The 12,107-nt window shown below is 37.3% G+C and overlaps 1 protein-coding gene across 1 annotated transcript in view; it reads left to right on the top strand.

Moving 5' to 3' along the window:
• The window catches only part of GTF2F2 (general transcription factor IIF subunit 2), a 229,870-nt gene extending 218,751 nt beyond the window's left edge, over nt 1-11,119 (top strand). Inside the window, exon 8 of the mRNA XM_037799715.1 lies at nt 8,340-11,119. Coding sequence (XP_037655643.1) covers nt 8,340-8,459 — 120 coding nt within the window. The 3' untranslated portion in view covers nt 8,460-11,119. The remainder of the gene's footprint in view (nt 1-8,339) is intronic.
• Nucleotides 11,120-12,107: the final 988 nt, after the last annotated feature.

The following is a 12,107-nucleotide window of genomic DNA, read 5'->3' as shown; positions in this document are numbered from 1 at the left end:
ATTAGTGCCCCATTTCATTAAATGGGGAAAATATCAGAACTCCATTAAGGTTTGCAAAATTTTAATGTCAAAGACTTAAACTGTGTACAAGCAGCCACCTCCGTGGATTCCAGTAGCCCCCACCCCTGCATAGAGAATCACTGATGCAGTCCAGCCCCGTTGTTCTGTGGACAACAAAGCTGAGGGCCAGGTAAGCTGTTACCTGCCTGAAGGCACACTGCTGTCAGTGGACAGAGCTAGAACTTGAACCAAGATTTCCACATTAGCTTTTCCTCTTGTTCTACCCAGGCTGCAGTGTGTGACTCAGGGATAATCATTTATTCTTTATATACAAATTTTTCCATATCAGAATTAAAAATATATCTTTTAATGGATAACAAATAAAAATTCTTATTTAAAAAAGTAGGCTGGAAATGTGTTTGTTTCTACAATACCGTAAACTCAAATAACCTACTGAAATACATCAGTCATTAATTTTGGCTAGCATAAAATTATATGACTTCATTTTTTAAAAATTTTATCTCTACAGGCCCTTAGGATTGGGGAACACATTTTAGACAAATTTCATTAAATATTTTCAATGGGATGAGTCATTCTAATACTGTAATTGGTTCTTTCAGTTGACACACACGCAAAAATTATGGTTAGATTGGTTTGTTCTGCAACAAGAAAATACTTTTAAATAATTAAGTTTTCTCTCTTCTCCAAGAAGGAAGTATTATAATTTATATTAGTCAGCTTATAGAGGAATGCTTTTTGGCCTTCATATTGGCAAACAGAAATGGTTGGTTGTTTTGTTTTGTTTTTGAACCAACTTTTCGTTTTATTTACTCTATTGTTTTTTTGTTCTCCAGCTCATTTCTGCATTAATCTTTGTTATTTTTTTCTACTTGCTTTAGGGTTAGTTTGCCGATCATTCTCAGTTTAGTCTTTGGTTTTAGCTCTTTCCTGCCTTTTTTTTTTTTTTGCCTTTTGATATATGCATTTAGAGCTGTAAATTTCCCTCTCAGCACCGCCTTCACTGCATCCCACAGATTTTGATATATTGTATTCTTGTTTTCAATCATCTCTGGATATCTAACAATTTCTCTTGGAATTTCTTTGACCCATTGGTTGTTTAGGAGTGTGTTGTTTAACCTCCATATATTTGTGAAGGATCTGGTTCTTTGGTGGCTATTGATTTCATGTTTCATTCCATTATAGTCAGAGAATGTGCTTTGAATAATTTCAGTCTCTTTAAATTTATCAAGATTTGTTTTGTGCCCCAGCATATGATCTGTTCTGGAGAACGTTCCATGGACACTAGAGAAGAATGTATATCCTGGTACTTTGGGATGTAGCAAACTATATATGGCTGTTAAGTCTAATTCATTTATCATATTGTTTAGGTTCTCAGTTTCCTTATTGGTCCTCTGTGTAGTTGTTCTATCTATAGAAGAGAGTGGTGTCTTGAAGTCTCCCACTATTATTGTAGACATGTCTATCCCTTCAGTTTAGCCAATGTTTGTCTCACGTCTTTTGGATCTCCTTGGTTGGGTGCGTAAACATTTATGATTTCTTGTTGGTGAATTATCCCTTTTATTAATATAGCGTGTCCTTTGTCTCTTATTACAACTTTGCATTAAAAGTCTATCTTGTCTGATGTTAGTGTAGCTACCCCAGCTTTCTTTTGGTTGCAGTTAGCATAGAATATTTTTTTCCATCCTTTCACTTTCAGTCTCTTTGTATCGCAGGGTCTAAGATGAGTCTCTTGTAAACAAGATTTCAATGGGTCATACTTTTTAATCCATTCTACTAGTCTATATCTTTTAATTGGAGGGTAATCCATTCACATTCAAAGTTATTACTATGAAGGGAGTTCTTGAGCCACCCATCTTATCCTTTGGTTTTTAGTTATTAGATCTAAATTTTTTTCCTCTCCCTTTTTTCCTTTAAGTTACCCTTACTAACACTCTTCAGTTTTGTGCCCTTCTCCAGACCTCTTTCTCCTTTCTTTTTTGCTCAGTTGGTAGAGCTCTCTTTAGTATTTCTTGCAGTGTGTGTCTTTTGTTAACAAATTCTCAGCATTTGTTTGTGAAAATTTTAAGCTCTCCCTCAATTTTGAAGGAGAGCTTTGCTGGATAAAGAATTCTTGGCTGGCAATTTTTCTCTTTCAGAATCTTAACTGTCATACCACTGCCTTCTCACCTCCTTAGTGCCTGCTGAGTAGTCAGTCATTACTTAGTTTCATGTTGTTTGACAATCTAATCAATATATGTCTTAGAGTAGGTTTTTGTTTTGTTTTGTTTTGTTTATACTATTTAGAGTTCATTGGGCATCTTTGATTTCCATTTTTATGTTGTTTAGAAGGGTTGGGATGTTTTCCCCAACTGTGTCTTGAAAGACTCTTCCTAGCCCTTTACCCTTCTTCTGGGACCCTGATGATTCTTATATTTGTTCACTTCATATTGTCCATCATTTCTCTGAGCTCCATTTCAAATTTTTCAGTTTTTTTCACCATTTATTCTTTTATGCATTCACATTCAATTGCCTTGTCTTCTAGTTCACCTATTCTTTCTTCTGCCTCTTCCAGTCTGCTGTTGGGTGTCTCTAGTATATTTTTAATTTGATCCATGGTGTCTTTTATTTCCATAATATCTGCTGTTTTTTTATTTACTCTTTAAAATTCTTCTTTATGCTCTTCTAGAGTCTTCTTGATTTCCTTTATGTCCTTAGCCATCTTGTTGAAGTTGTTTTGGAGATTTGTTTGTACTTCTTTAATTAATTGCTCTAAATTTTGTGTCTCTTCTGGCTTCTTAATTTGTTCATTTGGCTTGTCCATATCTTCTGGATTCTTCAAGCGCTTTGTGATTTTCTGTTGGCTTCAGGGCATTTGCTTGTCTTGATAAGATTATTTTGGAAAATGCAGGATTATTGAGCATTTATATATAATTTGGAAGAGCTGCAGCTTGCTGGAGTGCAGTTTCCCTATCCTACCAGCAGGTGGTGCTCTCAGGTTGGTCTTCCTCAAACTTCTCCTGTGTGCTGGGCAGAGTCCAAACTGGGTGGGGAACCAATTAGTGCACCAGTTCTCCATGTGCACTGGGGACAGCCTGCTCTGGGGCTGTGTTGTGCGCCCTGAGCAATTAAGCAGGGAGTCTGCTCCAGGGTGTCCTGCAGATCATACATGCCCTGCTCCCTGCCTGTCCCTGCCTGCCATGCACCTGCGAGTCTCTGGGATGTAGAAGGGGCTCCTCATGCACTGGTATGGCACCCTCTCCTTTCCCTGCCTCTTGCCAGGGCACCCCCTGGACTTCCATGGCGGGAGAGCAAATGCTGTCTCCTGGGTTCCCTCAGAGGCGCTCCCAACTGTCTCGCTGTGGAGGATCACCTCCCCGGCTAACCACCAAAGTAGGTGCATGGGAGTGGAGAGCCGCTGCTCACTCCCTTGCCTGGAGGGCATCCCACCACCGCCGACCTGGGAGGTGGACCTGGCCAAACTCACCCCATCCCTCAAGTCGTCATCTCATGTTTTTGTCCACGTACTGTGGGGGACCCTCTATGGCCAATAATACCCTGAAACCATGGTCCCAGGCATCCTCCGGCCCCTCTCTAGTTTCTTTCGTGGAGGAGAAGTCCATTCCGCTCACCTATTCCACCATCTTCCCAGAAGTCCTCCCAGAAATGGGATTTTATATTATACTTATCATAGCCAGCAATTTCCATGAAAATGGTAATCATTTGGTATATGTCCATTGAATTTTCAGAGACATAAAATACCCTAATACAGAGTTCTGTCCTACACAATCGCTCACATCTTTCCTTTGGGCCTCATACACAAGTCAGATATCAGTCCTACATCTACCAAGATGAGTAGCTAATTAGCGAGTCAACTACATTTTACTAATGGGTATAAACTAACCTCAGTTACTCCTTTTACTCCTAGATACCAGCTTTAAACTTTCTATCATGGTAACATATGTATAACATAGGATTTCCCATTATAACCACTTTGAAGTACACAATTCAAAATGTTACATTCAAAGTGTTGTGCTACCATCAACACCACCCATTACCAAAATTTTTCCATCACCTCAAACAGGAACTCAGTACCCATTAAGCATAACTCCCCATTCCCCACTCCCTTCATTCCCTATCCACCCTTGGTAACCAGTAATCTGCTTTTGGTCTCTATGAATTGCATATTTAGTTAGTTCACATAAGTGAAACCATACATTTGTCCTTTTGTGTCTGGCTCTTTCACTCAATATGATGTCTTCAGGATTCAGCCATGTTGTAGCATGTTTTAAAACTTCATTTCTTTTTATGGCTGAATAGTACTACATTGTGTGTATATGCCACATTTTGTTTATACATTTTTCTGATGGTGGATGATTGGGTTGTTTCCACCTATTGGCTGTTGTGAGTAATGATGCTCTGAACATTGGTGTAAAATTTCTGTTCAAATCCCTACTTTCAGTTCTTTTAGGCATATATCTAGAAGTAGGATTGCCTAGTCATATGGTAAGTCTATACTAAATTTTCGGAAGAACCGCCAAACTCTTTTCCACAGTGGCTATACCATTTTATATTCCCAACAATGTATGAGAGGTTATAATTCTCTGCATCTTCGCCAACACTTATTTTCCATTTTTTTAAATAAGAGCCATCCTATTGAGTATGAAATGATATCTCATTGTGGTTTTGATTTGCATTTCCCTTTGGCTAATGATGTTAAGCATCTTTTCATGTGCTTATTAGCCATTTGTATATCTTCTTTGGGAAGTGTCAAGTCCTTTGCTCACTTTTTAACTGGGTTGTTTGTCTTTTTATTACTAAGTTGTAGGATTTCTTTTATATTCTAGATATTAAACTCTTATCAGATATATGGTTTCCAAGTATTTTTTTCCCATTCTGTATGCTATCTTTTTACTTTCTTCATAATGTCTTTTCATGTACAAAAGTTTTTAAGGTTTTAGTTTTGATGAAGTCCAGTTTATCTATTTTTTTTTCTTTTGTTGCTCATGAATCCATTGCCTAATACGAGGGTCCTGAAGTTACCCTCCTATGTTTCCTTCTAGGAGTTTTCTAGTTTTAGTTCTTATATTTAAATCTTTGTTCTCTTTTGAATTACTTGTACATGGTGTAAGGTATGAATCCAGTTTCATTCTTTTGGATATGGATATTCAGTTTTTCCCAGCACCATTTGTTGAAGAAACCATTCTTTCCCGGTGGATGGAATTTCACCCTTGTCAAAAATCAGTTGGACATAGGTGTGCAGGTTTTTACTGAACACTCAGTTCTATTCCACTGGTCTATATGTCTGTCATTGTGTCAGTTCCACGCTGTGTTTTATAACTGTAGCTTTATAATTTTTTTAATTGGGAAGTGTGAGTCCTCCAACTTTGTTCCTTCTAAAGGTGGTTTTGCCTATTTGGGGTCTTTTGGCTTTCCCATTTCTACAAAGACAGCTGTTGGAATTTGATTGGGATTGTGTTGAATCTATAAATCACTTTGAATAGTACAAATATATTAACAATATTGTTTTCCAATCCATGAACACAGAATATCTATTCATTTATTTTGATTTTCTTTAATTTCTTTCATAGTTTTGCAGTGTTCCATGTACAAGTCCTTTACATCTTGGTTAAATTTATTCCTAGTTATTTTATCTTTTGGATGCTATTGTAAATGGAATTGTTTTATTTCTTTTTCAGATTGTTCCTTGCTGGCTTATAGAACACTACTGATTTTTTTTTTATGTGTTGATTTTGTATCCTGCCACTTTGCTTAATTTGTTTATTAGCTCAAGTAGCTTTCTTATGGATTTGTAGATTCTTTGGGGTTTTCTGTATACAGGATCAGGTCATCTGTGACTAGGGAAAGTTTTACTTCTTTTCATTTGGATTCCCTTTTTTTTTTTTTTTTCTTTTTTTCTTTTTTCTTTTTTCTTTTTCTTGCCTTATTGCTCTGGTTAACACCTCCAGGACAAGATTGAATAGTAGTGGTGAAAGGAGGCATCCTTGTTCCTGATCTTAAGGGAGAAACTCCCCAGCTTCCGTCATTGAGTATGATGTTAGCTGTGGGATGTTTACATATATATGCCCTTTATCATGTTGAGGAAGTTCCCTTATATTTATAGGTTTTTTCGTGTTTTTTGTCAAGAAAGGGTACAGATTTTGTTGGTTACCTTTTCTATATCAATTCAGATTGTTATGGGCTTTTTCCTCTCATTGTATTAATTCAGTGTATAATATTAATTGACATTCTTATGGTGAACCACTCTTGCATTCCTGGGATAAATCCCACTTGGCCATGGTGTATAATTCTTTTAATATTTGTGTTGTTAGACTCAATTTGCTAGTATTTTGTTGAAGATTCTTGCATATTAATTTTCTTGTGATATCTTTATATGGCTTTGGTAGTAGGGTAATGCTGGCCTCGTAGAATCACCGAATGAGGAAGGAAGTATTCCCTCCTCTTCAAGTCTTTGGAAGAGTCAAGTAATTATTCTTGAATGTTCAGTGAAATAAGTGAAGCCATTTGATCCTGGACTTATCTTTGTTGGGTTTTTGTTTGTTTGTTTGTTTTTTACTGATTCAGTGTCTTGTTATTGGTCTTTCGAGGTCTTCTATTTCTTCTTGGGTCATTCTGGGTAATTTCTGTGTTCTGAGAATTTGTCTATTTCATTCAAGTTATAGACTTTATTGGCATACATTTGTTCATAGTATACTCTTATAATCCTTTTATTTCTGTGAGGTCAGTAGTATTGTCCCCTCTCCCCCCAGTTTCTGATTTTAGTTATTTGCATCCTCTTTGTTTTTGTCATTCTAGTTGAGGGTTTGTCAATTTTATTGCTCTTTTCAAAGAGCCTACCTTTGGTTGCATTGATTCTGTTCTGTATTTTCTATTATGTATTTCATTTCTCTCTCCTCTGATCTTTATTTCCTTCTTTCTGCTTGCTTTGTGTTTAATTTGCTTTTGTTTATCTAGTTCCTCCAGTTTTGAACTTAGATCTCTGATTTGAGATTTTTTTTAATGACCAGCATTTACAGCTATGAATATCCCTCAGAGTTCTGCCTTTGCTGCATCCCATAAGTTTTGGGATACTGTGTTTTTGTTTTCATTCATTTCAAGGCATTTCCTAATTTCCCGTGAGATTTCTTCTTTGATCCGTTGGTTGTTTAAGAGTGCATTGTTTAATGTCCACTTATTTGTGAATTTTCCAGTTCCTTCACTGTTGTTCTTTTCTAGCTTCATTCCGTTGTGGTTGGAGAAGATGTATTCTGTAACATCAGTATTTCTAATTCATTGAGACTTTTGTGACCTAACATAGGTCTCTCCTGGGGAATGACCCATGTGCCCTAGAGAAGAATGTGTGTTCTATTTCTCTTTGGTCTAGTTGGTCTTTTAGGATCTGTTTACTTTTCTTCATTCTTTTTTCTTGATGTTCCTCAGCCTGAATAATTTCAATTGCCTTTTCTTCAAGTTCACTGAATCTTTCTGCTAGGAGCTAACCAAAATAAAATAAAACAAAACAAAACAAAAACACTTTCTGCAGTCTTTGCAGATTGGCTCTGTGTTGGCTGGTGCTCTCCTTCAGAGCAAAACCACCTTAACAGTGAACCTGAAGAACTGCCCAAGGCAAAAGCATGCAGTCCTCTTCAGTCTTCTCTGAGTATGTGTCTTGTCCTGGGCACGCACGCTCATGGCCTTAGGAATTTCCCCATTTGTGCAGATCCAAATGCATTGTCTTCTTGTAGGAAACTGTCTTTCCTCCCAATCCTGGATGCTCTATTTTATTTCTTAAAGCCACTAAGCCTTTGCCCCAGGACACTGATATTTCATTGTTTCTTACACTGATTTAGCTGCCCCACAAGCCACTTCTACATCCAGAGCAATTTCTTGGATGTCAAGACAGAGACAAGTGTCTAGTTCAGTCCTTCAGGCTGCCACCAGACAGACTGGCACAGGCATACATGCACCGCAGTTTGCACATAGGGATTACCCTGCTCCCTTGGAACCAGGACGGAGAAATGCACCGAGAGCGTAGGCTCCTTCCACACAGAGCCAGGAAAGAAAGAGCACCAAGAGGTTTTCCAGTCATTTTTAAGTTGCTTTTTTCCTGATTCAACAATCACCCAGTTACTGTAACCCTTGTTGTTTTTGCTTGTTGAAAAATTAGGGGGATGGAACCCTGGAGCATTTCACACTGCCATTTTGTTGACCTCATTCCCCAGGATCATAATTTTTATTACTTGTAAATGTGCTTTGGCATGTCATTTTATTTTAAATTGAATTTCCTGCCTTCATAATCTCATCTTTTGGGATTTTTGTTTTGTTTTGTTTTGTTTTTTCAGGGATACCTGAAGGACATCTTAAAAGAAATTGGTATTCAAAATGTAAAAGGGACCCACAAAAACACATGGGAACTGAAGCCAGAGTACAGACACTATCAAGGAGAAGAAAAGAGTGATTAAGAAGACTGTATACCACCACAGTAATGAAGCAACTAAATGGGGATGTGCTAGTATACTAATAAGTAAGCAATATTGGTACTTGAATACTTGAGCACCATCTGTTCATAGGGAAAAAATGATTTGTACTTTAATTTCTCTTGTTACATTTTTTAAAACATTAATTCTTATAAAGCTTAAGTGTTTTTCAAGGAGAAAGAACAAATTTATTTATAGACTTACCTAGTATTCAACCAGATTATTCATGAAGATGGTAGGGATGAAGGATTAAAGAGGATTTTTCTTTTTAAGTATTAACTTTTAAAATGTAAAATTAGGAAATAGTTTTTAAATGAGGACATTCCATCCTTGCTGTATTTTTGAGGAGCCTAAGGTAAGACAGATCCAAAATGAAAAGTGTAGCAAGAAAAATAGTCAACTACAGAAACACTTAAAAGGAATAAAAAGCCAAAGTTCCTCATTCTGAATTGTCAAAGAATATTTGTCTCTTTTTTTTTAAACAGGTGATCACATTTCATGCTCAAAAGTACATTAGTGAAAGGAGAGCATTTAATGTTTCTACAAAGATCACAGTTTAGCTTATCTTACCCTAGTGATACTGATATGAGGAATGGAAAAAATTATGGTCAATTGGTGGGGTTGTTTTACTTGCTTTTCAAATAATTAAAAATTAAATACCTCTCCAGAATTCCAATATTTATCTCCTCCAAACAGATTATAAACTTCAGAGACTCACTTTGCACCCAGAATTTTACTATGCACTCAGCAAGCATGTATTGACCATCATATGACAAATTAAAGTCGGGTTGTGTATCTTTAGGAGGAAGTGGAAGTGAGGCCGGTGTGTTCAGACAGAAAAGGTTCATGTCTTAAGTCATTCCTGTCGGGTGAAAGTGTTTCATTTATCTTTCTAATTAATTTTAAAATTAAATCAGTACATGTACACATTTAAAGTTTTTTTCTAGCACAAATGTTATATATTAGGCAGTCCAAAATCATACACACAAACAAGACCACCCCAAAAAAAGGAGCTTTCACAAGCTAAGCACAGTGAAAGGTTTTTTGGCTTGTTCATCTTGTCAGGTGCTTCTAGTTGTTTGCAACAGAGTAATAAATGCCAAAGATTTAAGAAAGTGCTGTATAATTAAAACAATGCAAGGAAATATCTGTGCATTAAGATAAGTGTTATTATTATTTCATTTTAAAAATGCAACACAACACCAGAATTCAGAAGTTGAGTACCATTGCACTAAGAAAATTTTTATCCTTGCATTTCTCTAAAATAAAATTCTGACTAAGGAGGGTGGTCCCATTCCCCACTCCACTTCCAAATGTGGTGTTATACCTTGTTTGGGTGCAGGAATCAAGCATATCCCCATTACTTTGCAATTGTTGCTTACTTGAACAAATATATAATGTATGATAAAGAAATCTGTATAGAAAATAAGAATTCTGTGTACCTGTTATGTGCTTGGTTCATAGCATATATCTTTCCCCCAGACTTGTCTTTTTTGATCTATGCTACTATCCTGAAATAGACCTGTGTCTCCTCTACCCATGCATTTTATTTTTGTGGTGACAATGTCTGCCAGATTGAATTCAGTGACTGCTCACAGGGTTTCCAGTTCAGAGCTGTGTCTCATTTGAAGTTATGTTTTGATATTTCTGTAAATCTTCTTTCTTCAGCTTATTATAGTTACCTTTTACCTCCTCACACCTGATTGTGTCTGCTTGGGTCTCTTCAGACACGTGTAGTCTCTTCAGTAGGGTAGTTAAACTGGGTCATATGGTAGACAAGTGTCATTCCTTATTAATTTTTTTTTAATTGCCTAAAATATGGCAGTAAATTGTGGAGGAGACTCCCCTGTTTTGGTTTCCTTGACTGCTCAAGCAAATACCATGCAGTGGGCTGGCTTAAACAATGATGAAGCATCAAGGGGATGCTTTCTCCCCAAAAACTTGGCATTTGGGGGCTGGCTGCTATCGATCCTTGGTCCTTCCCTTGTCACATGGCAAGGTATATGGCTGCAACTCCTAGTCTCTCCCTCCTCTTCCAGGTTCCATTGATATTCAGCTTCTGGCTGCTCTCTGTGGCTTTCTCTCTCTATGTCTGAATTTTATTCACTTAAAAAGGACTCCAGTAATAGAATTAAGACTCATCCTGATAGAGGCAGGCCATACCTTATCTGAAGTAACCTCATCAAAAGGTCGGGCTTACAATTGGTTCATACCCCCAAGTGGATTAACTTCAACAACGTATTTTTCTGGAGTACATACGGCCCTAAACCACCACATCCACCTTCCGCCCAGTTCACTTATGCTTTTGGTCAGGACTCTCTTGCTTCTGACAGCCCAGAAGTAGGCATCCTAATTCCTTGTAATCACTGTGCAGCTGAGAGAGAGGAAAGCTGACAGGGAAGACACACATCTCTAATAAGATGTCACATCATAAGAAGACAGGAAGGCCATATTTAATGGATGAGATGTTTAAACTCCTCTAGTATATACACTTAAGGGATGTTCTAATTGAGAAAATATGATAAGATTGTGTTTCCTGAGCATTGGAAAGATTTGAAATTACTTGTTGCCACAGTAACTTCTGAAGTGATGTATCTTTAAAAAAGAAAATAAATTTTGCTCTGTTGTATCATGAGCAGCTCTTACGGATTTCAACAGTGTTGTACTTGTTCCTAATGATCTGTGAACAAATTTCCTTTGAAGCTTATTTTTACTGTTGTAGGTACATATCAGTAAAATAATAGTAAACACTTACGAAGCCCTTATATGCCTAGCGTTAAATGTTCTAAAATATTATCTCATTTAATCCTCAGAAACAATGCTGAGAGGTAAGTTATGTCCATTTTATAGAACCATTTTCTGCCCAACATACCATCGTGAGGTCTTGTTCCCCTTTGGGGGATTTCTACCATGGGGCAGAGTGACTATCAGAGTGGACTTTCCCAGAGTTCTCTCTTCCCCCACCCTCTGAATCCCAACTCCAAACCAGGTCAGTGGAGTTGACACCAGGCAAAGTTGTGAAGAAGAGGGAGCTTCTCTTTGGTATCCCTACTTGAACCGAGACACCTACAGAATGAAGAAGAAACTTCCACCTTTCAAGTCAAGATCCTTTTGCTAAAGGTTTATCTCTGTCACACTTCAGATAGTCAGATAGGGGTTATGTCTTTAAAGGGGGGTCTGTTATTTAGACTTAGTGTGAGTGAAGGGTCCCAGTGGAATGTGATGGGGGTGGGGTGCTGAGGTGAAAGGAAAGGCTGCCTTGTGCTCAGACTTCACCTGCATTATGACTTTATCTGCCACACACCCAACTTCTCTTCAATACATTGGCATTTCCCTAGCATTTGTGTAAGTCTAGTAGATGGTGAGCTTGTTCACTTTTTGATTCAGGTTTTCTTTCTGATCTGAGTTCTGGGCCTAATATAATTTTCATAACATCTAAGAGGAAGGGATCAGAGGTCACTCTTTAACCTTTTTTAATATACTTCCTTCGTTTTTAATACAATAATATGATGAACTGTCTGGCAAATAGACCAGTCTTTAATAGTTTGCTATAAGAAAGTCAGTGGCTTTTAGCAGCTTCTAAGTTAAAAAGAACTTTTCAGATGCTTCAGCTTCCAGTTTAAACTACATTCT

This window comes from Choloepus didactylus, chromosome 12 (assembly GCF_015220235.1).
Source record: "Choloepus didactylus isolate mChoDid1 chromosome 12, mChoDid1.pri, whole genome shotgun sequence".
Classification (NCBI taxonomy): domain Eukaryota; kingdom Metazoa; phylum Chordata; class Mammalia; order Pilosa; family Megalonychidae; genus Choloepus; species Choloepus didactylus.
The sequence above is the reverse complement of the archived record's forward strand: the minus strand, read 5'-3'. Positions and strand labels throughout refer to the sequence as shown.